General features: G+C 40.7%; 5 protein-coding genes across 8 annotated transcripts; 2 read left to right on the forward strand and 3 right to left on the reverse strand.

Annotated features, from left to right (window-relative positions):
- The first annotated feature begins 19 nt into the window (after positions 1-19).
- Positions 20-2,035, forward strand: LOC134184447 (nudC domain-containing protein 3-like). 2 transcript variants are annotated; one of them, XM_062652136.1, is made up of 2 exons: positions 20-211; positions 866-2,035. In XM_062652136.1, exons 1-2 carry the CDS (start codon positions 20-22, stop codon positions 1,706-1,708), a joined length of 1,035 nt encoding a protein of 344 aa, XP_062508120.1. In that variant the 3' UTR covers positions 1,709-2,035. The 2 variants fall into 2 exon arrangements, with proteins under 2 accessions (XP_062508120.1, XP_062508121.1); XM_062652137.1 differs by having other exon boundaries at positions 878-2,035.
- A 522-nt stretch (positions 2,036-2,557) lies between these two features.
- Positions 2,558-5,627, reverse strand: LOC134184133 (gamma-butyrobetaine dioxygenase-like). The gene is made up of 9 exons (XM_062651748.1): positions 5,375-5,627; positions 4,958-5,115; positions 4,709-4,902; positions 4,412-4,617; positions 3,267-3,613; positions 3,043-3,179; positions 2,856-2,987; positions 2,731-2,796; positions 2,558-2,654 (listed from the first exon to the last, which is right to left on the reverse strand). The coding sequence occupies exons 1-9, from the start codon at positions 5,505-5,507 to the stop codon at positions 2,594-2,596; spliced, it is 1,434 nt and encodes a 477-aa protein (XP_062507732.1). The 5' UTR covers positions 5,508-5,627; the 3' UTR covers positions 2,558-2,593.
- A 611-nt stretch (positions 5,628-6,238) lies between these two features.
- On the reverse strand, positions 6,239-7,547 carry LOC134184052 (uncharacterized). Its single transcript, XM_062651653.1, has 3 exons — positions 7,091-7,547; positions 6,731-6,750; positions 6,239-6,658 (listed from the first exon to the last, which is right to left on the reverse strand). Exons 1-3 carry the CDS (start codon positions 7,545-7,547, stop codon positions 6,239-6,241), a joined length of 897 nt encoding a protein of 298 aa, XP_062507637.1.
- A 777-nt stretch (positions 7,548-8,324) lies between these two features.
- On the reverse strand, positions 8,325-10,940 carry LOC134184512 (uncharacterized). Of its 2 annotated transcripts, XM_062652220.1 has the most exons (7): positions 10,846-10,940; positions 10,600-10,783; positions 10,406-10,534; positions 9,200-10,287; positions 8,829-8,984; positions 8,733-8,746; positions 8,325-8,668 (listed from the first exon to the last, which is right to left on the reverse strand). In XM_062652220.1, exons 2-7 carry the CDS (start codon positions 10,665-10,667, stop codon positions 8,552-8,554), a joined length of 1,572 nt encoding a protein of 523 aa, XP_062508204.1. In that variant the 5' UTR covers positions 10,668-10,783; positions 10,846-10,940; the 3' UTR covers positions 8,325-8,551. The 2 variants fall into 2 exon arrangements, with proteins under 2 accessions (XP_062508204.1, XP_062508206.1); XM_062652222.1 differs by lacking the exon at positions 10,846-10,940 and having other exon boundaries at positions 10,600-10,816.
- A 2,597-nt stretch (positions 10,941-13,537) lies between these two features.
- On the forward strand, positions 13,538-26,850 carry LOC134185101 (uncharacterized). Of its 2 annotated transcripts, none has more exons than XM_062652897.1 (25): positions 13,538-13,746; positions 14,194-14,250; positions 14,323-14,376; positions 14,838-14,910; positions 14,971-15,191; positions 15,252-15,390; positions 15,452-15,592; positions 15,661-15,758; positions 15,830-15,886; positions 15,941-16,022; positions 17,031-17,060; positions 20,520-20,707; positions 20,764-20,832; positions 20,901-20,964; positions 22,417-22,613; positions 22,678-22,734; positions 22,790-22,847; positions 23,911-24,414; positions 25,478-25,662; positions 25,732-25,827; positions 25,880-26,008; positions 26,065-26,282; positions 26,344-26,384; positions 26,453-26,549; positions 26,623-26,850. In XM_062652897.1, exons 1-25 carry the CDS (start codon positions 13,609-13,611, stop codon positions 26,807-26,809), a joined length of 3,180 nt encoding a protein of 1,059 aa, XP_062508881.1. In that variant the 5' UTR covers positions 13,538-13,608; the 3' UTR covers positions 26,810-26,850. The 2 variants fall into 2 exon arrangements, with proteins under 2 accessions (XP_062508881.1, XP_062508882.1); XM_062652898.1 differs by having other exon boundaries at positions 14,974-15,191.
- Positions 26,851-27,011: the final 161 nt, after the last annotated feature.

Raw genomic sequence — 27,011 nt, forward strand, 5'->3', positions numbered from 1 at the left:
GCGAAAGCCCGGATATTCAATGGATTCGCGCGACGAGGGGCGTTTCGACGATCTCTTTCTAGTTGTGCTGCAGCAGTGCGAAAAGTTGGAGCCGTTTTTGGACCACTTCTTTAATTTCTTATACAGGAGAACGGACCTCTATCGTATCATGCGTCACCAACACGATACAATGGGCTTCAAACCTGGAGTTGCAGAGGAGACGGTCAGAAAGGTAAGAAAACGTGAGCAGGATAGAGATTTAGTTTTAGAATGTTTCTGCTTTTCTAATTAATTGTATTATTTTAGTATATTTTTAAAAATTAATTTAGTAATATACTAGATTAATAAGTTATATAATAATAAATTATGTAGCAGGCAGGACAGTCACACAGTATGTAAACGTAAGTGTAGCACGTAATGAGATTAACATATTTACAGACTCACTCTCAATTGCAACTGTTGGGAAGTGTGATTACATTGTAAGTTGTGGGGATAATCAAGGTAATTAGCATACCTAAACAGCAAATTATGCTCATGTCTTCTGGTAGATATTAAACCAATGTTATCTAACATCACACTCGCTTTGTTCTATACTGTGGCCAGAGGCACAGTTAGAGGGTCAGAGCACAAAACCACAGCACCTTCTACAACAATTAGCACTAGAATCGGTGTTTTCATCAGAAGTGTTTGGGTCACTGAAGTTTGGATAATTTAGGTGTACAGTAAATTGTTTTGGGTCTGTTGTATTTTGGAAGCACAAGCAGTGATGATGCTTGCAAACACTGGGCAATAACTATAATATTGTATACTAATAAATTGAACTGCTACTAGACTTCATAGCGTGTTCCACCTTTACTTAATTTAAATGTATTTATCTACTCATTAGTATTTTATGAAGTATCAGAAATGGGCTCATGAGGCAGCTGAAGTCAAAGCTCAGCAGAAGATGGCAAAGCCAGACGAGAAACAGACAGCACTTAAGGACAACCTTCAACAGCAGCAACATATATCAGTGACACCGCACTCACAAGAGTCACCAGATACTGTTGTCAATGAAGACTGTACTCGTGGGGATAAGATGAAAACTCAAGACTTACCAGAACTACGTGCACTCCCTACTAAACTGGATGCTTACAATGGATCTGTGACCGACAACTACATTTGGTCTCAGTCACTAACAGATGTTGATATCAAGGTTCTTGTTCCTGCAGGTACCAGAGCCAAAGACGTGACTGTAAACATATCAAACCAACATCTAAGAGTTGCTTTGAAAAAGCCACACGAGAAAAAGAGTCTAAGTGGCAAAGAGTGGCCACAAGTTTTCATTGATGGACGGTTGCCTTACAAAGTGAAAGCGAATGAATCGATGTGGAACATGGATGGCAGCACACTCCAGGTAAGTCTGGAGAAATGTGAAGAACGGATGTGGAAATATGTGATTGAAGGAGAAACAGAAATCGACACATCTACTCTTGATGCATCTAAGGACATTAGCGAGTTTGACAATGATGCACAAGCGGCATTTCGAAAAGTTGTGTATGATCACCACCAAAAGATGCAAGGTAAGCCAACAAGTGAAGAAGAAAAAATGTGTGACGTATTGAAACAAGCATGGGACAAGGATGGATCGCCATTCAAAGGGACTCCTTTTGACCCATCAGTACTAAATATGCATACTTCAAGTGGGACTTACTTCCCGCCTCACACGGGAGGGGGACAAATGGACTAGCATTTCATCAATAGCAACAGTCTGTCTATTGATGGACATTTTGCTTGATCTGTTTTCTGTAGCAGAGACATGTACTATATCAATGTTCAACATTCATTTCAAGAGTAGCAATGGTTATGAATACTCCAGCATAGTCAATTGAACAGGATTGCAGCAATTGTTAAATACACTAAATTTTTATGGCAGAATTGCTTGCAGACAGGGAATAATGAATTGAAGTTACTGTAGAGAGTCACCCATAGATACTTTCATCATATACTGTAACCTTTGTTGTGTAAGTATAGGTTATCGTATGATTTGCGTGCTATGTGGCTGTTACCAGCATGAGGGTCTAATCATACATAATTTATTTATACCATGGTCACGTGACATGTATAAGTATAAGCGAGAGTGTGATATATGTCGTGTACTCCGTCTTAATACCTGCTCATGACTTGTCGCACATCACGTGACCATGGCACAAACCCTTTATATGCTGTGGTCACGTGATGTACGACCAGTCATAAGTGCGTAATTAGATCATGTATATGACGTATTGCACACGAAACTTGAGCACTCTCACATACATCACGTGACCATGGTATAATACTGACAGTACAGTAAGTCTTACCCTTAGCGAGCTATATGGCTTTTACCAGCAATAGCCCCATCCCTAAAAAAATTGGTGAAAACATTGTAGACACCTACAAACCAGCAGCTACATGTTGCCTTCCACTAAGCTACTCAGTTTCATATGCCCACCTTCTTTGCCTTAGAGGCCATTAGGGTCTTGCCTTAGTATTACTAGTACAGATGTTTTAGGACAGGGATCCAGAGAAGTGGATAAAATATCGACCAAGCAGACTCTGGTTTATAACAACTTTATTAAAACATGTACAGGTACATTTATGGATACAATATACTATCACTATTGCTAACACCAGTAGTTGAATGAATACTCAATGACCTGTCAAAGTTAATAATCAAGAGTTCATATATACGTCACAATTAACCGCATCAACTATGATGTCTGAGGAACGAACCGATTTTCCAGGCTCTGGAGTTTCGACAAGAATTCGTCGTATTCAATGTAACAGCCTTGTAAATGCCTGCAAACAGACAGCAAAAATATTATGAATACAAACCACATTTATAAATTGTTGCAGACCTGTGCACTGTCCTTGGGTTGTATCCCGTTCTCCCATGCAACACCCTACGATTGTTGAAAGCAACGACGTCTCCTTGCTGCAACTGAAACTTCAACTCAGACGACTCCTCTCGGATCTTATTGGTCAACGATCTGGAAAACACAACACTAATATCACCCTCTGTTTGTGGCTGACAGTGGAACTGACTTATAGGCAGAGTAGAATAACTTGACAAGGTGTAATGGTGCATGCAGAGGTCCCATCGTTCGGTTGTTAATGTGGATTTCTTCCATATGCCCACTGTTGTCAAGACAGATGATTTGAACGTGATGTTTGTAGGTATTCTAACCATCAGCAACGGAACGTAGATAACCAAATACATGGATGGACAGACAAGGACGGCACAAGACAGACAAACGTGAACGACAAACCTCTTTATAAGCAACTTTGAACTCGACTGGGACGGAGCTGAGAACTTGGAAAGCTGCATAGTTTTGTTTTCTTAGTGATTCGGCAACATAGAAGCCGTCAACAAAGAGCGATAATCCCTCTTCGGGTTCAGCTCCACTTGAATGGAGGCAGTGAAGAATCTGAACTCCCGGCGACTTCTCTTTGTAGTTGAGATCGGTGTGGTGAGGTAGTCCATCCCCGGTATACGCCAAGTGTTCAGCGTTCTGCGGGAGTGCGACAACATCGAAGAGAACTCCATAGTTCGTTTCTTTTACATACGATATACGCTGCCCGACGGACAGGACGGTCTCCTCCTCAACAGGAGCATCTGTAACATTCATGAATTGTTAATATCAAACAATTCATGACAGTACAGTACAGGAGACCATTTATACGAAAAATAGCATCATAAATATAACGCGAATTTGTAAATCTGATCTCCAGGTACTCAAAGAAGATGCTAAATAGAAGACAATAAAGTGCCATTGTCATGTAAGTATGTAGAAGCCATCTATAGCTACAGATCCTGTTCAATTAATTAATAGTAGTACTGTAGCAGTTTTGGCATTACACATTTTCAATGAACACTATACCAACCCACCCACCCACAAATGAACTATGTTGCATTAAGGGAGGGAAACGTTTGACATTTGAGAACCCCGTTACACTAGCGATTATGTACTGTACTCCAAACCGCTCCTCAAATTGATTTCCTAATAAATGAAGGTTGGACACCTAACAGGCATGTACCTGATGGGGGTTTGGGGTTGCAATCAACCCCCCTCTCATACTATACTGTGATTACTGCTATGGACGTGTTCTGTGTGAATTGGGTTCCTGTTAGGCTTGTTCCAAACTTTGCATTTCTACACAGGTAACGGACATTACAAAGGCATGGGAGTCTGAAAACGTGTTGCCCCAGAAACTATTTACAACATCTAGGATTTCCATTCCACCAGTAGCGGCCATTATGGCAAATCATACTACTAGTAGCATGAACGCTCATGAGCCTTGCAGTTCTGGACAAACGTTATATGTCTCAGCCACATCAACCCCCTCGTCTGACCAGTTACACCCCTGCAAGCTAAAAAACAAGAAAATTAAAATCCTGATAAGCATCTCTTACTCTTTATCAATGCCACTCCATATCCATAGAGTCCTGACAGCCACCTGAAGAGACCTTCATCAGATCCCATGACGTCTCTGTATTCAATTGTCGGCAAGTGCTTTTCTATAATATCTCTATTCCACAGATGAATGGGCGAAGAAACGTCAGTGTGCTTGTGTGGATGAAAGTACTGATCGGAGACTCTGCATCCATGTCGATGTAACCTGACAAATAACGCGTAGCGTAACACCCCTCCAACACTGACGAATGGCATAACTCCACACTTAACCAGTAAGCAGAAGCTACGCAACTCACCAGTTACTATCATACTGGCTGAAATGTCTTTCACCAGATTGTTGACTAGCAGGCCATGTCACATTCAAACTGTTGTCCTCCTGATTGATTTCAAACACCTCTGGCATGAGATTCAGCGGAATAGCCGGTGTGTCTAGAAGCTTCTGCTTCGACTTACGATCAACACAGAGAGAACACTTGCAGTTATCTCGCAACTAAATCAAACACTTCATAGCATGGTCTGAAGTGAGGCAATAACACGACCTCTACCCAAAGGTAGTTGAATATATGATCCGACCCGTCGTTCCAAATCAACTTCATTGAGTCTTGAGACAAGGGAAGTGCCTCTTCTAATGAGATTTCTACCTCTTTCACTTTCACATTGGTTGACTTCCGGCATGTTGGTGTGTAGAGAAACGACCTGCAGTCTGTAAATGCAATAATAAACAGGATAGAGATCCTAGCAGTGTACACGTGATAGAGCACGCGTGGCCAAAGTGTGGAGGCGGTGCCAAATCAACGCCCACGCACGCAATTCTTGGGAAGAACCTTCCCAACAAGGAGCGGCAACGGAAACAGTAAAACAGTTACCTGACGGACGCGAACAAGCGGCGGAAGATCGACAGTATCGTCAAAATCTATGCTGCTACGTAAGAACACGAACACGTTTTATCACTATTTTCGTACTTGGGGCGCCAAGTTGTGATGGCAGCGACGGTTCGTTGTGTAAACAAGTTAGTGACGCTTGTGTCCTCGCACAGAAACGTTGATATAAGGAGGTAAGACTCCTGGGAGACAACAGACGTCTGAGAGGTATCATGTCGCCCGCTTGACAGTTGTGGCAACCTGGAACAGCGTTGAGCGACCGCGCACGACCCGAGTGCGTGTCACTTGTATACACGCATGCGTGTTTAACTTGTAGAGTGCGCACGCCTACGGTTCATCTTCGACACTACACTACAGTGATTCCAGACGTCATGCCAATGTCTCTGCATTTAGCCTCTCAGTATGAGGAAGTGTACGTAACGTTTTGGCTCCAGAGCCGTATATAGAGAGAGTTGTGACAATTTGGATTTGTTTCCATTTATGCCAGTAGAGAAAAACCAGTTTGAAGTGCAAGCACTGGATCCGGATATCCGTTCGACTGTTTGTTCACAGTCTGGTGAGATTCTGGCAACAAGGTGTACACACGAGTACGCGTATTAAAGGTTGCAATTGTATTCCTATGAAAGTGCCCTGCTGTCTAGACTTCTGCGTCCTGTACAGTCCTCTTCTCACGCACTCCTGTAGTCACGTGCTCTACCACGTGCTTGCTGGCGCAGGGAGTGGATTTATTTTGCGGGTTTGTACATATTTGCTGTTCAGAGGCACGAAGGTCTTCAAGACACATTCACAAGTGATTTTTGTATATCTAGAGTGTTGAAATTGTTATGCAATCATTTATTGTGTTGATAATTAATCTCTGATGGTTTCTCAAGGAATATAATACTGTGCACTTCATTGCAATTCAATGTGAAGAACTAAACATTAAATTTTAGAATACGTTGTTGACTATTTCGGGGATGGACTGCTACCACTGCCTGTATCATTACTGACTGTTTCAGTTTGGTTGTTGGATTCCTTTGTAAATGAGTTTGTTTCTTTGTTTGGAGTCTTCTGATTCAACATTTGGTCTGTTCCAGAAATGAGTTTTGGGGTGGATTTGTTAACCTCTGAACACTGGTTGAAAGCACTGTTTATCGTACCAAATAAACAAGAAGTGGGATTTGGCAGGCACAAGTCGAGAATGTGGAAAACTTTCATTGCAGATTGAATATTTGTTTGGGTGAGATCGACCAGTTGTTTCACTGTTTCCGCCACAGTGGGATATTTAATTGTGAACCAAATGAGCTCTTGAGTTGTCTCTAAAGCTGAAGATTTTGTCTTATCCAGCTGTAACATAATTCTCATTGCTTCCATTGTGGTGTTATCCTGCAGTGACAATAGTAAAAAACTTTATTTTATATTAATTGTTTGTAAATAAATGTTTGATAGTATTCTTACCGATGCCGTGAAATTTATACCTAGTGAAAAAAGGTTGTTAGAATCTTAGCAATTATCTACTGTTTCATCTTGATATTCCTGTTTGTCTACCTGTTTGTCTGTGTCAATTTTATTGAATGGTTTGTTTTGCCAAGTCATGCATGTGATGTTGGTGACCAACTTGTTTGCATTCTTATTTTCATGTTTGTCATATTTGTTGTTGTTTGTATTATGTATTCTCACTTATGTAAACATTTTTTCGTCATTTTACTTCTTCTGTCTTTGTACATGCATGGTTATTCTGTTTGCATATCAGCTACATAATTGCCTTGGTTTGTGGTGCTGTTGTCTAGTAGTTACTGGGGTGCTTGTAATAATTACCTTGACCATCCTTGTTTCGTCCTGCTTTTCCTTCACTGCTGAAAGAAGCAAAGAAGCCACGAATTCCCTTTTTTTCTTTAGAGGAGTCAGATCTGAATTTCAGCCAGATGCAGTTATTGCTGATAGTGAACTTTGTTTTGTTAGGTTTGCATAGCTTTGCTTTTACTGTTCCATTGTAGCCATCTTCTCGTATCTCAAAGAAGTCACTTTTGCAATTAATCGAGTATTGAAGATCAAATTCTTGTATTTCTATATAGTAGAATATGTCACTGTCTTTGCTGCAAGCATGCCATACACACTCATAGTTGGGTGGATAGGTTCCTTCAATGCTTGGTGTAATGAGAAATGATTGGTTGGGTGCTATGGGAACGTCTTTTGTCTTTCTTCTAACAAGCTTCTTGTCTCTTATGGTTTTGCACTCTGTAATGACTGTGCACTTGGGCCTAGAGGTAAACATTGGATGTTACAGTACTTTAATTGTATTTTTGATATTAAGTATAGTTTACCCTGGCCGCTTAGTTCTTGACCAAGAAATTCCAGATGACTTGGACTTTGGCTTGTTGACAGCTAAATTGGTGCCTCTATGCTTCTCCTGACATCTCCTTTCACATTTCACAGATGCTTCAATTTCTTCTTCTGTCAAGTCATAGCAAACCATTTTTCTGCAATATGATAGGCTTCTATTCCTTTCTGCTCACATCTTGTTCATCTGTACTTACCCCATGTATTTCTTCTGGACGTCACTTAGCTCAGGATACTGATAGTCATCTATCAGCTCTGTAGTAGACGCACAGACCATTCCAAAGTAAATTATGCTTGCCAGTTGTAAAGCAAAGAGACCCCACATAATGAGGTATGAGCCTTTCTCATTTGCTGGCAGAAGTGGGAGTAAGGCTGTATGGCTTGGCATTTCTTGTCTTCACCACGCACTGGTTACCAACACTGTAAGTGGTACTTACTCTTTCCATTCTTCAGTCTAGGTGAAGAAAAACGTGCGTAAACACGGCCAGTGGGAGGCAGGGTGCAATGTTGCTTACTATGCATACATTATCTGGTCTAGGATGCATGCGTTCACACTTATGAACACTTGATGAAAATAAGGCACATGACAGTCTCTTGTTCTAAGGATGAACTATGTATTCTTGACATAGGTGTACATGAAAGCAGCTGAGTGTAACTAATTAATTGCATGCTAAGTAGGAATTAATTAATTAATTAAACAAGGCTACCTAAGTGATCATCATCACACTATACTTGCTTGATTGTTTTGGTACAAGTACACTTAACAAGCAAACTAGCACTGCGGCAAGACACCTAAAAGCAAAAATTCGATTCCTTTACATAATGTTATACTGTTGGAACATACAACATTTGCTATGTACTGTACTGTACTGTACGTGTACTACAGAAAGAAGAGAATGAAAACTGTCTAATTTATGATGTTTCTTCACACAATATTCTTCAATCAACATTTGCAAGATGTTGGATTAGGCATCCCACCTTTGGGTTAAGTTTATAATGAGCTGCATTTGCAGGATTTTTGATGACATCCTTTATGGCCTTGAGAGCAACTATTGTCTGCATGCCAACATCACGTGAATAAGCATCAGCTGAACTGGAAGTTAATCACTGATGGACTTACCGGGCTGTGTATTTCTGGTAGATGATGTTTTAGTAGACAACACACAAAGATCAAAATTTGACATTTAACAGAGACCCTACAATGAATTGTACTTACCACATTGACGTTTACACTCTGTCTTGGTGTTGAATCTGTTAGCATTTCCTCCATTCCCTTTGTAGTTGAAATTACTGCAAGCTCTATTGTGGTAGTAAAATTTTGTATGAGAATTGTTTCCAGTTCCTTCATCCATTGGCAGCAAGCAGACATTCACTATTCAAGCGCACAAGTGATCAGAACATGTGTTTCACATATTACTGTATAGATAGACTTGTTTTTGTTGTCAAACAGTCCATCTTAATTCTGATTCAGATTCTATACAGTCTTATTCAATGGTAAGGTTTGTCTATCTGTCTACAGGTAATTATTGTGTTTTTTGTTTCGCATTCTGGATATACCGGTACTGGTAATAATCTAGCTTTACTTACTGCAGGTTCTTTGACAGTGAGTTACATTCTGGAAACTGTTTTCCTTTGTATTGTGGTTATGTTTGGCCACTGTGACTGTCATCTCTTCACAATCTCCACTGCTGGTATTGTAGAAATAGCGCTTATGAAACGAATTGGTTTTTTGATTGATTGAAACAGTTGCCATTTGAGGAGGCTCCCTTTCACACACATCTTCTTCTTCATATAATTCCTGCATATGCTTCTTGGTGGAAGCTTCTGCTTTAGTTGTGTAGATATCTTGTGCTGGACTTGCTTGTGTTGAACTTGCTTGTGTTGCACTTGCTTGTGTTGCACTTGCTATTGTTGCACTTGCTGTTGTTGCACTTGCTGTTGTTGCAGTCTCTTCTTGTGGAGGATTGTTTCTTGGCCTATTTTGTTCTCTAACTGGGTGAGTTTTAAATAACTGTTCAATAAACTTGTGGTCTTGTTTGTAGTTAGGGATGGATTGGGACCACCGAGTTCTGGAATTGCGACCATTTAATCTAACAGACCTCTTGGGTCTGGTAACACCATAGGTTTGTACTCTATCAGGTCCTTGATGTGTTGAATTACATATTAAAACTTGATGAGTTTGATTGTTTCCATCTGTATATTCTGTGACTGATCCTGAAGGAATGCCTCCATTTGGTGCAGTATCATCATACTCAAGGTAAAAACCATTCACGCCTCCTTCCACTCCTTCTGTTTCAGCAGGATCAATAGTCATTCTCATAAGTAGCCTGTTAGAATGGGTGACAACAGAGATGAAGTTGCCATTACACATTCTTCCTTTGCCTTTGATCCACAAACAGTTGGCCATACTGCTTAATGAAGGGTTCAGATACTGGTTTATGATGGAAACATAATATTTCTTGCCATGGATGCCTGTAACATCCCATTCACATTTAATTTTCATGTTTGGCAGATGAGGAAAATCAGGAGAATGAAATTGATGTACTCTGGGATCGATGGCTTTGCTGTGAATTGGAATGCGAAGAAATTTTCGTTCTGTGACATACTTGCATGGTGGTTGAGTTGTTGGCATTTCAGAGGTTGGTTGTTGGGCTTTTGGAAGTGTTTTGTCGGTTCTATAGCCAAGGAAAGGAGGTGTGAATGATCATGATTCATTGCACGTATGTGAAATGAGGTGGTCGGATGTGGTCAATTGACCCTCCAACTTCTTCTTTCTATTTGGTAAGACCTTACCTGGATATTACAGAGCCCCATGGTTGTTCACGTTTCCTTCTCTTTGGCAGTGGTTTGGGTGGACTTGTGGATACTGAGCAGTCAAGCCTGGTTATCCTGATTTTCACAATTTTGTAGCACACTTCATTCCTATGAGACAAATTATCAGTCTTAGTCATTGTGCTATGTGAGAGAACTAACCCACCAGTTCTTACCCTAGACTATTTGAATCGAGAGGAGCAACATACAAAAATAGACTCCACAGAATTGCAACGAACCTCATTGTGATCTTGATGAAGAATGAGTCAGTGGTAATTGCGCAGTACGTCTCACTCTGTGCTCACCCCACACTTCTGCCCACGCAGTTACAGATAAGTATAATGTGTATGGCTACTGTGTCTGTGCAAGATAAATGGATAATTGCAGCAACACAGTAACGTTTGAACATGCAGGTCACATACCTGTAATAAGCTTCGTTTATTCCACATTGATAGTTAATTTACCCAGCTTGTGACGTCTAAACAGGGAGCATTCCCCCAACCAGTCTCGTGAATGCAAATAGATCACGTGAGCTTAATGCCGACTCCTCCTTCCACCGACGGTGTCTGTACGTGTACAGGATAGAAGCGGATGCTACCGCAGCTACGAGTTTGCCTCAACTCCTGTATGTTGGCACGGGTGGCGACAGTACATGGGTGCTCCCGCGTCACGTACAAATTAATTAATTAAACCAGGTAGAAAGGGAAATTATATTCATCATGAGTGAGTTTAATGTATAAAGTTTGCAACAATTTTATGCTAGCTCTACTCATATCTGTCAACAACTGGGCATTCACGTGATAAACCAGTCTCGCGCAAGTGGGTGTGTCATTTCCATTTGGCACCAGGATGTGTGGCACACCAGCCTTATCCAACTTGGCCACCCGTGAGTGCGTATGCCAAGGCTGGACGTCACCTACTAATTAGTAAATTCCACAAAAATGATTTGCATATCATTAATTTAAGTTGAAGGTGCAGGGTTACGATCGGACATGCGCACTTCAAGTGACGTAGTTTTGCGTCTTAGCTATTGTACAGTACACGTAACGTATGTTCAAGTGTCCTGGCATGACAATCAGTTTCGATCGCCAGTAAGCCCTTCAAACGCTGTTCATGTTTTGCGCGTGCACAAAGGTCACTAGACAAAAACTGCTGCAAAACCGGCTATTTAGGTGTCGATTGACAGGCACGGCAGCTTTAGACAATACATATTTTTAGTGCTCACTGTGAACTGAGTGCATACGGGAACGCGACGCATGCTTGTCTGACCACGCCCACTAAACGTGACCAAAGTGGGCGTGGTTACAGCCTACTTGTGCCTCGCTTTACGTTCGCCTCGAACTCAAACGTTTTACTGCATACCCCGCCCAGATAGCCCAGATACAAGTAAGGAGAGCCTAGTTCAAAGAATCCACTATGTCTGCAAAGACGGGGCTACACAAATTTAAAGCGACCGTCGGAGTGTCTCACGGTAAGCTCGTCGTGAGAAAGGACTGGCAATCGTGAGAAATCGTGTAAATCGTGAGAGTTGAGAGGCCTGTAATAAAGTGCGAGGGTGCTTGTCGAATTTTACCGAAACTGCAGTGTAGCAACCTCAGTTTGAGGTTTTAGAAGAAAAAGTCAGAGAACTACATCTAAAAAGCTTAGAATTTAGCTACCAGAGTCACAGTCTAAACGCAACCTCATCCTGCAACGTCTTGATCGTTCCAATTCAGGCTAGAGAGAGACTTCAGTCAGCTTCAAATTAGAGCGTGTACGTCCTCGCGGTTACTGAGTGTTCAAAAAAGTGCACCCTTTTCAAAGCCATGCAGTGCGCATGTCCAAACGTGACCCTGCACTTTTAAATTTCTTGTGACCTGTTTTCGCCATTGCTTCACTTGCTTCCAAGAGTTTAGCTAAGTACTAAACGTAGAAACGTGGCCCTCAATAAATTTGCTGCCTCACTGCATTACTCGCAAATGCACTAGACCACTAAAGCTATTTTTAGTCTAGTAATGCTTGACACTTCCTACGTCTACTTACCTATCCCATCATCTCCTCCGCAGCGGGGGGAATGATGACCGGCTGGACTCTTGAGCCTAACATGTACCTGTACATTAGCCTCGACACTAGGCCTCCCTTTGCTTTCGGTGGTCCGATCCCTTTGCTTTTCGGAGAGAACATCACGTGATACAGTCCCGTTGCTATCCTCGCGCGGTCGGACCACCAAAAGCAAAGGAAGGCCTAATGTCGAGGCTACCCGTACATGAAGATTTACCTCTACAGGGCCGGATCCAGAAATTTTTGAAAGAGGGAGTTCACCGTTAGCAGTTATTTATAGCATTACTAATTTTCCCTTTTCTAATGAAATTATATAAAATTATTGAACCACGCCTATTGGAAAAAGAGGGGGTTAACCCCCTGAACACCCTCTGGATCCGGCCCTGCTCTAGCTTCCGTCTTTCAACATTACAAGTATACGTACGTAGCTAGATAGCCAAAGAGTTTGGCTTTTGTGTTTTAGCTGTCTACTACACTCGAGCGTCATTCCCCGGATTGTCGAAGGCGGGGAGAGAGTGGCTCGAGTCTAGCTGTCTACAGTTGCAAACTCAACTTATTATACCACCACTCATCTCCTAAAATTTAGCATGGGCATCCACGTGCACGTAGACAGCAACCGTCAAAGTGTCAGTGTGCTGCATGGACCGTACGTACAATGATCATGATGGACCCGGATGTAAGTAGATCTAAACAGACTGTCACTGTGTTGTCCACAAGCCCACGCCACCGAACTGTTAATCACTAGTAAAACGACATTAATTGTTACGATCAAGTAATTACCCAACACGAAGTGCATAGTTATTAACCTGTCGATCTCTGGTCCCACGATTCCAACCGAGTGCGGCGCACATCCAGTAGCTTGATAAATATTAACGTTTCCAGCCGCGCGGCGCTGTTTCAATATTACGTGTTTACGATACGCGGCTATGTACACACGATCGACTCGGGCGACCGTCGCATAATGCTCGTGGGCGTGTTTCTGTTGCTCTTAGCACGTCGATTCTTGTCATGACGTCATCAAGAGAAACGACGGCGGTCGCTAAATAGTTTAGAGCAGGTGTCACGGGCATCAGTTGCTGTCTGATGTCGAGCCTGATCGGCCAAGAGTTTGCACATATTACTGTCGTTCTTCCACTGCTTTGTCGATGTTGTTGAGATGGCTGCAGTTCTTTGCCGGATCTGTGGCGGTGCTTTTGAGTTGGATTGTTGTTGCAAGTTCTGATCTCGCAGTTTATGAGCTGCAAGCTCGGTGCGCCGCTCACTGCCTGATATACGATCCAAAGGTCTGACTTCCTCTTTTGTGCCGGCGGTCGGTTGGTCTTGTCTGTATGCTTCCTTACATCTTTCCGTACAACTTCCGTTCTGACTTCTCGTACCTGTCACTTCGAAATCGCAGCAGCACCTGCCGTTTTACTGTTTGTTGCCGTGGCACGTGTTTCTTTTGCCTTTGACGTTTTGTCCATCTCGCAGTCTTGCCAGAGCCATCTGCGTCTGCCGCCAATTTTATTGAATTTTTGGTGTTGTTGGGACTACTTAGATTGAGTTGGTCCTTCTTGGATTCTTGCATATTGGATCAGTCTACCGACCTACTTAGTGGGGTTTGGTAATATTGTGATAGCAGAGATAGTGCATACTTGTTTTATTTGCAAAACTGCTAAAGTCAGGCCACTTTTAGTGGATGTTTTTGATATTACTTGCTGGTACTGATCCTGCTTCTTGTTTTTCAACAGGGACAATATCCCTCACTTGACTGGGGTCCGTATAGCTTTGGATCAAACTTTGAAGGGGTCAGTGACAGTTTACACTGAGAGGTATTTGCTGTGAGATGCCATTCTTTATCATATCTTTTGTTTCTGTAGTGTATCAGTCCTTGTGAATCCATACCTAATCTCCATGAGTGCCAAAGATTGTGTGTAAGTGCTGTTTACGAGACAGATGCCTCGCTCTAGGGCTGCTAATATTATACATCCGCGTTGTTCACTGTCTGGGACCTAGACACGGCACTGCCATCTAACACGTTTACTATAATGTGATTTTTGCTTATCAAACCAGCATTAACATCACACCCTTCTCCCTACTCTTCTAGAGAGAGTTTGTAATGCATGTCTTGGTTTGTTTGTGTAAGGGTAAGTGGGTGTCACTTGGAATTGTACAAGAAGGATAGTCTACTATCTACTTAAGAGCATTTTGCAAATTGATCAAGCACTGGTTCCAGATTGGCTGTGTCTGTTGTGATAACGTAGGGTGGGTGTTGTTTGCTGATGGTTTGTATTTAGATTATCTGACTTGTGTATAGAAGGAATGGCAACAGAAATGCGTCTATCTGTGTTGAGGGTTGTGAGATAATGACAGAATGTTTCTTGTCCAATTTTAGGAGACAAGTCTAGACCAAGAGAATTGCACTTCTTCTTGTTCCTTCTTGGAAGAGATAAGAACTTCACAGCAGAGTAAGTGGTCTTAATTCTGCTTAGTAGCTGGGTTGTTGACGCAATTGTGCTTATTTTTAGCAGCTCACCTTAAACAACGTAATTTTCCTTTGACTATAGAAGGTCGACCTAACTATGACAATCAGTCAGGAGTACTAAGCTGGACTATTCCAAGACAGATCTATAAAACTAAACCTTATCTTCACTTGCCTGTCTCATTTGTTGTGCAAAGTGCGTTGGTTACAAAGAAACAGTACCTGGAAGGAAAGACTGTTAATTGGCAGTGGCAATCTTACAGACCAGTTAGATACTCTCTTGAGTGCATATCGTTCAGGCAGTTTGCTTCATAATGTGAGTTGTAGGTGCTCCATGAATCTATATATCCAAGTTCCCTCTTTGACAAAGTAGACCAAAATGCGGTGTATGTGTTCCGTGTGGCAACTTTCAACCAATATGGCACACGTGGATTTAGTGCAGTTAGCCTACCAGTCATCTTAATAAGTAAGATGTTTTACTAAAGTTAGTTAAAATCTAGATTGAAACTTAATTTATGTCAAACTAGGGGAACATGTAGTAGACTGCCACACAACCGACAACAATGGCAGTTACCCCTTGCGACCAGAATCTGTCTTCTATAGTGACTACTTTCTCTCAGATGAAAGTGATAATACTATGTCTGTCAACATTACCTGGAATCCTCCTGGTAAGAATATCTCATCTGATTGTAGTATAACCTTTGATACATAGTCCTGATACATAGTCCTGTTATAGCTACTGGAGTACAACCATCTTGTTACCAGTTGTTCATTAGTAGAGATTCTGACACATCTGATTGTGAATACTATCAGCTGGAAGTTACAGTGCCATCTGTATGTTTGTGTGCCAGTGGGATATGACCAGGTGTGGTGGCTGAATTAATGACATGCTTTTTGTTTCTTAGACTACCATCTGGTACACAGTTAAACATTTGGTTCCAGGGTGTACTTATCTAGTGGCAGTGAGTTAACTTCTGTCCAGTCGTGAGTGTTGTAGTGATAGTTGATGTTTGTAGATTGTATCTGAGCCAACCAAACTAGGAGAAGATGGCACCATTGATGACAAGTTTATGAGCTCAGTTGTCATTGAAGTTCCAGGTTTCAAACTTGTCAATTTATAATGCCATTTACTGTTTTAGATGTGTACAGTAATCAGCATTATAAGTTGCAGTACTGTAGTAGTTTCCATAGTGTTGGTAAGGAATGTTGTGCATGCAGGAGTACTATCCTAACTTCTGTTTTATGCTGATTTACTATATCAGTAATGGTGTGACTCTTGACTTTGGCAACTTAATAGATACCAAATTTTAGGTGTGGATGTTTTAGAGGATCATGCTATTAGGTAGATTGCTCATGCCTTTTAGTGCAAGTTGATATGAGCGAGTTAATTACATTGTGTTAAGGATTTTGTGTTGTAGCAATGCTGCCAGCAGCTGTGCATAAGAGACTAATAGTCCATTTACTTAATAGCTCGTTTACAGGAGCACTTTTAGGGGCCAGCCTTTAAGTACTTGTAAGTGGGCTTGTAGTGGAAGTGTAATGTAGTGGACCCCTGCTGGTCGTTTTGGCTGGCTTGTAGTGGAAGGCACCTGTGGCTCGTTTTGGAAGGCAGGTGTAAATGTGTACCCAGTTGTGGCGGCTCTGCTTGGCATTTCTAGTTCTAGCAGGGCCAGTCTAGGCTCAGTTAAATTGTAAATGCTACTCTTGCTGGGATCTCATACATGTCTTATAAATTTCTCGATTGACTATAGTAGAAGAAGTGCGAGCAGCTGACTTTAGTACATTGCAACCATGACATATGACATGAGCTATGTTGATTTCAAGTATATAATGCATGCTAACACGCTTATAGAAGCATTGGCTTTACAGAGTGTGTCATGTAAACACCGGCTGGCTTGGCTTCATTGACCAGTTGGTAGTCTACCATTTTTTAGTGTTTGTAACAAAGCTTGTATTGCTTGGGTTATGATTAACTTTTTTGAATAGCTTGCTAGACTGTCCAACTGATTTATTGTAAACCCTTTAGGTAACGTAGTTGTTTGGATTAGTGGTATTACTAAGATATCACAGAAGGTGATTACTAACATCTAATTTATTTGTTTGCAGAGTGCCACAGCACTTGGTGTTCAGAACCAGGTATGTTTACTGTTTTGCAATGCATAGTTTAAAGTTCTATTTGTATGTACACTACTTTTCTATTCTCGTTGTCTAATATTAATTAATTGTGGTATTCATCACTGTGATTGTTAGGCATAGTTTTCTTTATTAAAAATGCTTTGGTTACAGAACAGCAGATTTTGGTCTTTATGAAACAAAATTTTTGTTCTTCATGTATGTTTTATCATTTTCTGTTTATAGATTAGGTGAAATGTTATAAATGAGATACTACTAGATATCTGAGCAGCTGCTCAATTTAGTTGTATTGCTTCTGGATGCCTGTCTTTCCTTGGTTTATGGATTTCCAATCTATTAAAGAAACACTCCTGTCTTTAGCGCTAAGCCCACTCAAGCTTGATAGTATGCAAGATAGAAGGTTGGTCTGAACTACAGGCAAAGCTGGATATGAGAGCGCTAGATATGAGCATTAAATAGCGTGAAAACAGAGCAGTGCATATGATGGTCACCGGGGGGGGGGGGGGGGGGGGGAGAGATTTTCCTCAAGGTGTGCTAACGCTAGGAGCTTCTGCTCCATCAAAATGCTAGAAGCCACTCCAAGACAGTTGAGAAAATGTGCTTGTGGTTATGAAATGGATGCACATACCACTTGATCGTCGTGTGCACTCTGTTTTCACGCTAGCACTCCATGTTCAAACCTGGTTTTGTGTAATACGTAACCTATTTATTTGGTGCCTTTGACCTGAGGAAAGATGATGAGTTGGTTTGCGCACGACCAAAACTCTGCTTCAACAATGACTTTGCAAAATCGCTCTCGTACGTTTTCCTTATTTGTAACTGTGACTACGCTCAGCTTTGCCTGTAGTTCATTCAGCCCATCCTTTCAACTTTATTGCGTATAGTAGGCAATCAAGTTTGTGGGGGCGTAGTGCTAAACAACGGAGTGTATCTTTAAAGTCTCAGTTTGTTTCTTCAGTTTGCCTTTTTGCACCAGATATGTAAGGGGCTGTCTGTAATTATTGAATAGTTGTTTATCATTTTTAATTCAAACGTGTGAAAGTGGGTAGGTGGGTCAACAGGCTGTTTGAATTAGAAATCATTCAAACATTGTGCATGTGCAGATTTTACATGTCAGTAAGGTGATGAAAAGAAGCTTACTCTTTTCTGTGTATGCAAGAGAAAGAGAGAGCTTTTCTTCCAACACAGTAAAGATGACAGCAATTACACACGAGTGATTGAAAGTTGGTGGTAGCGAGATGCAGGTCATCGTACTTGTAATGACTTCTTCAGGTGGGTGCAAGGGCAATGGCGTGACAAATACTCAAAGAACAGGAAGGCTAGAGACGAGGCTATGAACAGTTGGATTCCAACAGGAAATGCACAATGCCAGCAAGAAGCCTGATAGGACCAGTTATTTCTGGCAATGTGACCGAAACGGTCACACTCACATGGTGATCTAGTATGATTGCTTTGGTGTCCTGTGCAGACACAGAAGACAATGAGGCAAAAGTAGCTAGTGGGTTCGTTAGTGAAAGTCCAGAAATAGCATTCTTGAATGCAGTTAGGATTGATTCTTGTCATCTGCTGTCCGGAAGATGTTATTACGTCAGTGCATGAGACAATGGATGGAGAAATTGTTTGACAACTAGGGACAGCTGTTCGTATTAGGTAGGTAGGGGGTAGGTGGGGTGAGTAAGATGGAATTCTAATGTTTGGATTTAAAAATTATTCGATAATTACGGACTGGCCCGTAACCAATTTGGTAGAGATCAAATGTTTTACTCAAAAGAACATTGCACACACACACACACACACACACACACACACACACACACACACACACACACACACACACACACACACACACTGGAATCTGTTCTGCGACTAGTAGCATATACAGTTCAGATGACCAGCTTGCTGGGCTAGCACATCCTAGCCTCACACCATCCTCAGCTTGCCAAGGCTGAAGTTAGCATGTATTTCCTCCCCCTGGCCAGAGAACTACCGGAAATACAAGGTCCCATGGGTACCCTCTTGGAGGGTTCAGTGAGAAGACTTTCACCCCCCTCCCTCCACAAACAACTATGCAAAAAGATAATCATAGTCTTGAGGCTCATTTTGATGACTGAAGTTTGCAGCAGCGGCAGCAGCAGCAAAGTCAAAGGACAGAAGAAAGCAAATTGCAAGAATTGATTAGTAACATGAGCAAGCATTAATCCTTGTAGGAGGGCAACACTGACTTTACAATAGGTGTATCTGAAGTTGGTGGGGATAGTTGATGTAAATAGGCTTCCTTTGTACTTACTAGCACAGAAGATGGTGGCAGTAGTACCCTATATCTTCATGTGTCTGTGTGAATTCCTCATGCGATTTACATGAAACAGCCGCTTCCACGTGAGATTATCCTGATTTTCATGCGGAGATGAAGCCTGGATGTGATTCTATTTTGCAAGAGTATAGTTTGAGCTTCGCATGAGTAATTCAGCTTTGTGTGAGCACTTTGCGTGAGTAGTTGAGTTTAAAGGAGCACTTCACCGATTGACACAGACGCATTAACTCTTAACTCTGCACTCTGTCGCCAATCGTTTCTAGTCATTTTTCAAGTTGGAAAGTTTAGTGCTATCTCTGAGCAAACTCGATAGCTGAGCATTATGATAATGCAAAGAAACAAAATTATATGAGACCTTTTCTTCAAATAATGTCCATTATGTGTAGGTTTTGTTTTACTGCTTCATGTAAACTTTGATATTTGCTTAGGCAAAAGTAAAATGTGTTGTCACATCACTGATCCACCTTCAATCAACGGCAAAAAGCACACACACAGCAATGATCGTGCGGATATACATGTGATCAAAGATCGTGCCATTCCACATGCGATTTCATAGGCGATTCTACATGTGTTTCCTCATGCGTTCGAAGTATGTAAATGAGTGTTTGCTCATGCATGCGATCCCATGCTAGTCTTATGAGACGCTCATGCGAAACGCACAAAGAATTTACATAGGGCAGCTGTAGTGGCGATCGAAGGTGCTGTTGCACAGTAGAATATTATAGATTGACAGGTGCTTAGGATTAGTATTTTTTAGTGAATCTGCTGAAGTTCACATTGCCACAATACACTCTTTGTTGTCACTTTGTATTTGCACATTTTTGAACTTTTGAAGGAAATCTGTGTTTCAACTATAACGACAGCTTACAGCTACAGCTAACCTGTAGTCATTTGGTCACGTTTGCCATTTTTATGTATGTATTTCTTGTAGTCGTTTGGTCACATTTGCCATTTTTATGTTATGTATTTCTTGTTAAGTTCTCAGTTTCAGTATTGCTTAATTAATTGCTTTTGTTTGTGGTAAATGGTTTTTTTGTAGCAATTGCTTTTGTTTGTGGTATGAGTGTGTTGTGCTATGTAAGCTGTAAGCGTGACACTATGTGCAGTTGATTGTTACAATTAAAACGAATTGAATAGATTTGTTACTTTAGGTCACAACCATTCCATTCCCAGAGATGTAGATGTTACTTATATGTTTGATTCTTCAACGACAATGTTTAATGTGAAAGTCACATGGAAGTTACCAGTGGTAACTATAGCCCTCACTGGATTTGATGTGACATGGGGTACGATGTTTGAGTCGATTGCCGTTGAAAACAGAATAGTGAACGTTGATGTGGTAATGAAACAAATTGTCTGCATCCTGTGATCCAGTTAGCATGAATTGCTTTGCAGAAAGAACAGCGTGAAACGTACGACCAATATATACCTAATTTTAAACCTGGAGCACTATATTTTGTAGAGGTTGGTTGTTGCTTATAAGGAATCAATGGTTGCATTATATAATGATGATCAAATCTAATTGAATGTAGGTGACTGCTATTCACTATGGTGAAGTTTATGAAGCAGCACCACGACGTGAATTTCAGACTCCATGTAAGTTTGCCAAATTTCAGTGTGAGTATTAATTTGCTTGCGTGGTTGAAAGTTGTGCATGTCTGCTTACAATGTATTAGTTCGTCTGTCTGTGGTTTGTACTTCTAAATCTTTAGTTGCCAATAGTAATAATGTGTGCAAGGTAATCTTAGTTGGTCGAAGCACTAGAAACTTTGATAAATTTGTTATGGTTGTTTCATCAGCTACACTTACAAACATCAAGCTGTTTACTAAACATTTCATAAATATCTTACAGCTGTGTAATTTATTTACAACGGCTGTCCACTTGCAATATGAACAGATAAATTTTAGACCCGAGTTGTCTTTGCCTGAGTAGAATGTTTAGGTGTTCACATCACTATAGCTGTAATTTCCACCATGCGCACATCCCATAGATTATGTAAATGTAGAAGACTTTCTTTTTGAGACAAAGTAATTCACGCACCTGGGAATCTGGCTGGTATTACAGTATTTCCCATGCAATTATTCGCTTGGGGCAACCAATTATCCAATTTTGCTCTGGTAAGCTGTACTTTGCTGTGAATCAGACTCTCACCTTGTGTCGCTGGTTAGTTCAGTGCTTTGGGTCACAGTCAACTTTCTCATACTCAGGCAGATTGATAGCATCACGGGAAACGCTATACAAGCTATTAGACACATGTGAATGTACGGATCCAGCTGCAGCTGCAACTGAGCAGCTTCTCCTTCCATCTTTCTTTTCGCAAAAATCTCATTGACTTGAGATAAGGGAGAGTACCACTGCACCACTGACGCTAGTAGCTTCATGCATAGAGACTAATCGTAACATTCATTGCATAGTATTGAAGCCAAAACACTACTTGTCATGAGGATGTGAGCTCTATACTACGACCTTAACTCAACACCATAACTAAATGACTTATGTGCAATGCTAAATGTTAGCCTAGACATTTGCACATACAGTTATGTCTTCTGTCTTTGGTGTTAGGTTGTGATGCATGGAGCTAGGCTGCAACCATGAACATAACATAACATCTTGTAAGAGTACTTTTACATAGACACCGCATGCATGTCTACCATGTGCATTTTGTAGAGGCTAGGCTAGACAGTGCTTCTATAATACACTGCTCCTAATTGAAATCACAAGGTGGATAATTGATTGCCCCAACCTGATAATTGTGTGGGAAATTCTAACGTTTGGATGTTTTTGTAAAGTGGAATCTATACAAAAGGCTAACAGAAACAAGTATGACCTAAACATAACACTTAGATTCCACTTTATGAACAGACCTCGTGAGTGTGTGTGTGTGTGTGTGTGTGTGTGTGTGTGTGTGTGTGTGTGTGTGTGTGTGTGTGTGTGTGTGTGTGTGTGTGTGTGTGTGTGTGTGTGTGTTATGTAGTTTGTTTGTTTCGTATTATTCGTTTGTTACAGTTCACTTATTCTAAAGTGTTCCTTTTTAACTGTTTGTGTAGCTCTTTACCCTGCCAGTCCTGTCAATGTACAAGTAGAAGTTATGGATGGTAGTGTCCTTGTCTCTTGGATTGAACCAGAGGGAACGTCTATATACTTTATTACATCATACTTTGTTTTATGGGGAACAACATTGATGCAAGACTATCCGGAAATATCAGTTGAGGCTGGACATTATGGCAACTTGTCAACATCTTCTGTAAATTTAATAGCAGCTAGTATTCATGCAGTTGCAAATGTGACATTGTATGTTTTGTGTTCAGGATACATTTCAAAGTGTACTAAGGTTATTGAAGCCTGCAACTGAGTACTATGTGCAGGTAGGCATATTGTTAAATGACAGTGTTTAGGGATCTGACAAACGCGTTTGCTCAGGTGGCAGCAGTTTCATCTAATGGTCCTGGAGCAATGTCAGATCCAAAGCGATTTTGGAGTGAGTGTACAGTTTTGTAGTCAGTTGTAGTTGTTTTACATTAGTACTAGTAATAGAAGCCGTGTTGCCATCTTTGCTTCTACGGAAACAGTTATGAGTGAAATGATCTACTTGTCATCAAGTATTACGAATTTAGATGCATTTGGTTCCAAACGTGCTTCTTGAAAAAGCTGTATAATTTTGCAGTGACTTTTGTTTTACGTAACTTTTATGTTTTAATTGTCATTTTCAAGAAGTTTCTGTAATTTGCAAACATGAATTAGACTGTTGTAGTGAAAGCCTTGTCATGGGCATTGCATGGCAAATGGTCATTGACTGTTTTTTCCCATTGTCAATGGTTGCATCATGATCTATAACCAAACAGGAAGTGTTTGTGATTGGACCATCTTGACGGGACAGTGAAGTATAACACATCATAAGTGTGATACATTCTGAACTGACATATGTTTACACTGTAGCCATTGCAGCACACGGGTGTGTTTGATCTGGATGGTTTTAGTCATGATTGGCCAAATGACTAGGTATAGAGAAGCAGTGAAATGTGTTTGTTGGCAGGCATTCGGTTTATGCATTTTTTGTTCAAAGGGGTTTTATCAGTTTCTCCGTTAATTAAAGATAGAAACTAGCTGAAACATTAAGATCAAAGTCATACCTAGCATTGTAACGAAGATGCTGTTGATAAAATGAATGACTTGGTATTCTGAGGGTACTTGGAGAAGAACAATTCGCTTATGTTTCAACAGTTGGATAAAGGTTGTTGTAGAAATCTGTTTATTTGTTGTAGCTTTAGAAGGAATTGAATTGAAGGTATATTGACAATGAAAACAAAGTGCGATCAGTTTACATTATAGTTGCATTTTGAAACAGTTTCATGTAGGTTTGGCTTAATTAGTTGCACCATGTGTTTCCTTGTTTATTAGTGCAAGGCTATTAGTAATGTAATCAGCTCTCCGCTTCTGCATGGTTATTGCTGCTTTTAATTGAAGAGTAGGAAATTATGTTTAGTTACACATTATCAATAAATACAGAATTGCATTATAGTTATTGTTTTTAATTGCTGTAGGTCCAGCAGCTAGTCCTTCTGATCCTGACCAATCTGACAGCATTGTCATCTACATTGCATGTCCGATAGCAGCAGTAACAATAGTTTGTGTTATTGCTATTGTTATTGCATTTTTCGTGAACCGAGTGAAGAAGGAAGTAAAGTTTGAAGTGACCACAACTGCTTCCAGTGATAATGTCGGAGGTGAATCTAATGATAAAGATGGAAACAAGTTTGTCAGACGATTTGTACCCAAAGTGTCGCCTGATGACTGGGAAGTTGATCCTGCTCGAATTAACATTGTGGAATTGTTAGGAGAGGGTTTCTTTGGCGTTGTTGTGAAGGCTGATGTTGTTAGTCGTGCTGTTAGCAGTCCTACTGTACCACCATCACAGGACATGGTATTTGGTATTGAGCATCGAGTGCCAAGGAGTGTGTCAACAACCCGCTCTCTACTCAGCAACACTTCATTTTCTTCTACTTTTGAAAGACGAAGAACAGTGGTTGCAATCAAGATGTTGAAAGGTTAACTTTATCAACACTTGACTATGCTATTTTAGCAAGGACTACAGATAAATAACCGGTTATTTCTGCAATAATGATATTTCTGCAAATTCTGCAAAGAAATCAGGGAATGCACAAATAATATTTGCAGATATTTAGGCTTATTCTCGGAGTCCCAAGAAGTCATTGTTCAGACATGTGTACTGGTACGTGTGTACCAGTAACTGTCTTCCTGGTTAGAACGCAGAAATTTAATTTGCAGTAATAAAAAACTTTTGTCTAAATTCTCAAATTGCAGAAATTTAAGACGGGCAGAAATAACCGATTATACGATATGTAAGGTAACTCAAACAACTGCATTCAAAACATTGAGCTCTTTTATGAGTTCATTGTTTCAATGGTTATGCAGAAGAGCTTTTGAAGTAACCAGCAAATTATTTTCGTCAAGATATTGTGGGAACATTGTTGTGGTAAACAGACAGAGAAGGCATGCGCGTTTGTTTGCAATAGCACTATTTTGCTATTATCAAAGTGGAGCCATGGCACATGCGGAAAGACTTCAAGTACTTAAAATTTCAACAACAGGCTATTTTATTTCAGAAATTCAAGGTGATTTAATTAAGCTTTTCTGCTACAAATTTACTGTCTCAGTTGCATGCCAAATTGTACTTTAAAGTTAATCCTATGGGTGTAATTATTTGCTTTATCAGGTATCGTCACAGTTTGAGTTATGTATAATGCACTCAGATTTGGTAAGCCAAGCTTAGACAAGTGCAGCATTTAGCCTAACTGGCAGTATATTGTATATTAAAAATCTAAGGCAACAAGCAGTTAGGCGGAATCTACTCACAAGCACTTATCAGATGCTTTGGATCCAAGGACCACAGCCAATTCAAGCATTTGTCTATCTAGGGATAGTGGATGTGTAGAAGGGTCTTCAGTGTAAGTATGCACTACCAGAGCAGTTGAAACATTTAATTAGTGACCACTTGACTTACTATTAGAGCAAGGTGATCTTGTTGTGTGACCTAATTCTAGCATTTGTTTGGTGTATGGTTTGCTGAGCATTTTGTTTCTGGTCTAGATGGCAATTGTGAGTCAGGTCAACAAGACCTATTGGAGGAAATTAAGATGATGAAGCGAGTTGGTAGTCATCCTTATATTGTGAACATGTTGGGCTGTGTTACACAGTCTGTCCCTTTAATGCTTCTGGTGGAGTTTGTTTCTGGTGGAGATCTACTGACTTACCTGAGGCAACTAAGACCAGAAGTATATAAATTGCACAAGTATTGTTGTGACTTTCGGACTTTACTAAGTAATGGTAATTGTGTTTGAAAGCGTCTTTCTACAAGTGTCAGAGGCCAAATGAATGAGTACACTCCTGAACCCAAGTCAAGGGAAACTAAGAGCCGTAGCAGAAGTAGGAGCAGAGAGGTGAGTTTGTGGTATAGTGAAAGAGTCAAAGCATCAAGTATTGTTGTCACAGTGTACTCATGATGAGAGTGATGATGATGTTTTTACTGGAAAATGTGACAAGGCTGTTCTTCCTGCTGCAACATCAAGTCTTTCATTCCAAGACTTGATTACCTTTGCAAAACAAATTGCATTAGGAATGGTATGTGCAGCATGTGTGTATGCCAGTGAAAATAGCTAATGGTCTGTCTCTGGCAGCATCACCTCGGCAGTAAAGGAGTTGTACATCGTGACTTGGCCTGTAGAAATGTTTTGGTTGATGTTAGCAATAAATTGGTGAAAGTTTCTGACTTTGGTTTGGCTCGAGCTGTCTACAAAGATGAAGCATACATTACTACAAAACGAGGCTTTTTGCCTCTCAAGTGGATGTCAGTAGAAGCTATATTTGACAGAACTTTTACCACATCCAGTGATATGTGAGATCATGAGCAATTTCCTTGAATTTGACGTTGACTGATGCATGCATGGATATTCTAGATGGTCATTTGGTGTGGTTGTGTGGGAGATCTGTACATTAGGTACTTCCAAGTTCTCTCTCTGTGGTTCATTGATGCTATTAGGTATTTGTAACCTTTATTTCTTCCAGGTGGAATTCCTTACCCTTGCGTCGATGATGACGTTCTTGCAAACAAGCTTCGTCAAGGATATAGAATGTCAAAGCCAGAAAACTGCTCATGCGAATTGTGTGTTATTTGTTCTCCGTGATAGTTTTGCTCACCTGTTACAACTATACTGACATTTGTTTGTATTCTATAGATATGAGATTATGAAGAGATGCTGGCATCCTGACCCTGACTGTCGTCCAACGTTCTACAACGTATCAAATTGGTTGGATGCACTGAATCTATTGGAAATGAAGAAGTCATCAGACAGATCTATGCCATGGCTGTCAGCAAGTGACCTTGATTCAGAAATGTCCAGTCCAAATCCAAGTGTATCATAATGTAACTGAAGGCTGTTATGTGTCTTCAGTGGTTGTTGCAGTAACAGTCAGCATATAGTAGGGACTTAGTGTATCAGATGATGGAGACAATACTTGAGCCACAAGAAGATGGTGTATAATTAACTTTTATTTTTCTTTGCGTAGGTAACCTTGATTGCAGGTCAATTCTACATATATAGTCATGTTTAGGCTTGTTGAAGTC

This window comes from Corticium candelabrum, chromosome 9 (genome assembly GCF_963422355.1).
Source record: "Corticium candelabrum chromosome 9, ooCorCand1.1, whole genome shotgun sequence".
NCBI lineage: Eukaryota > Metazoa > Porifera > Homoscleromorpha > Homosclerophorida > Plakinidae > Corticium > Corticium candelabrum.

Excerpts from the sequence above, each read along its gene's own strand:
- LOC134184447 (XM_062652136.1), top strand. The coding sequence starts at position 20 with ATGGATTCGCGCGACGAGGGGCGTTTCGACGATCTCTTTCTAGTTGTG. Across the intron at positions 212-865 it reads CAGAGGAGACGGTCAGAAAG|TATTTTATGAAGTATCAGAA; the intron begins GTAAGAAAACGT and ends TCTACTCATTAG.
- LOC134184133 (XM_062651748.1), bottom strand. The coding sequence starts at position 5,507 with ATGATACCTCTCAGACGTCTGTTGTCTCCCAGGAGTCTTACCTCCTTA. Across the intron at positions 2,797-2,855 it reads AACCCAAGGACAGTGCACAG|GCATTTACAAGGCTGTTACA; the intron begins GTCTGCAACAAT and ends GTCTGTTTGCAG. Across the intron at positions 2,655-2,730 it reads CTCCAGAGCCTGGAAAATCG|GTCATTGAGTATTCATTCAA; the intron begins GTTCGTTCCTCA and ends TAACTTTGACAG.
- LOC134184052 (XM_062651653.1), bottom strand. The coding sequence starts at position 7,547 with ATGTTTACCTCTAGGCCCAAGTGCACAGTCATTACAGAGTGCAAAACC. Across the intron at positions 6,751-7,090 it reads ACGAAACAAGGATGGTCAAG|GTATAAATTTCACGGCATCG; the intron begins GTAATTATTACA and ends TTTTTTCACTAG. Across the intron at positions 6,659-6,730 it reads GTATAAATTTCACGGCATCG|GATAACACCACAATGGAAGC; the intron begins GTAAGAATACTA and ends TTGTCACTGCAG.
- LOC134184512 (XM_062652220.1), bottom strand. The coding sequence starts at position 10,667 with ATGAGGTTCGTTGCAATTCTGTGGAGTCTATTTTTGTATGTTGCTCCT. Across the intron at positions 10,288-10,405 it reads TGGGGCTCTGTAATATCCAG|AACCGACAAAACACTTCCAA; the intron begins GTAAGGTCTTAC and ends CCTTGGCTATAG. Across the intron at positions 8,985-9,199 it reads TCACTGTCAAAGAACCTGCA|TGAATGTCTGCTTGCTGCCA; the intron begins GTAAGTAAAGCT and ends GCGCTTGAATAG.
- LOC134185101 (XM_062652897.1), top strand. The coding sequence starts at position 13,609 with ATGTTGTTGAGATGGCTGCAGTTCTTTGCCGGATCTGTGGCGGTGCTT. Across the intron at positions 15,391-15,451 it reads CCTACCAGTCATCTTAATAA|GGGAACATGTAGTAGACTGC; the intron begins GTAAGATGTTTT and ends ATGTCAAACTAG. Across the intron at positions 16,023-17,030 it reads AGTTGTCATTGAAGTTCCAG|AGTGCCACAGCACTTGGTGT; the intron begins GTTTCAAACTTG and ends ATTTGTTTGCAG.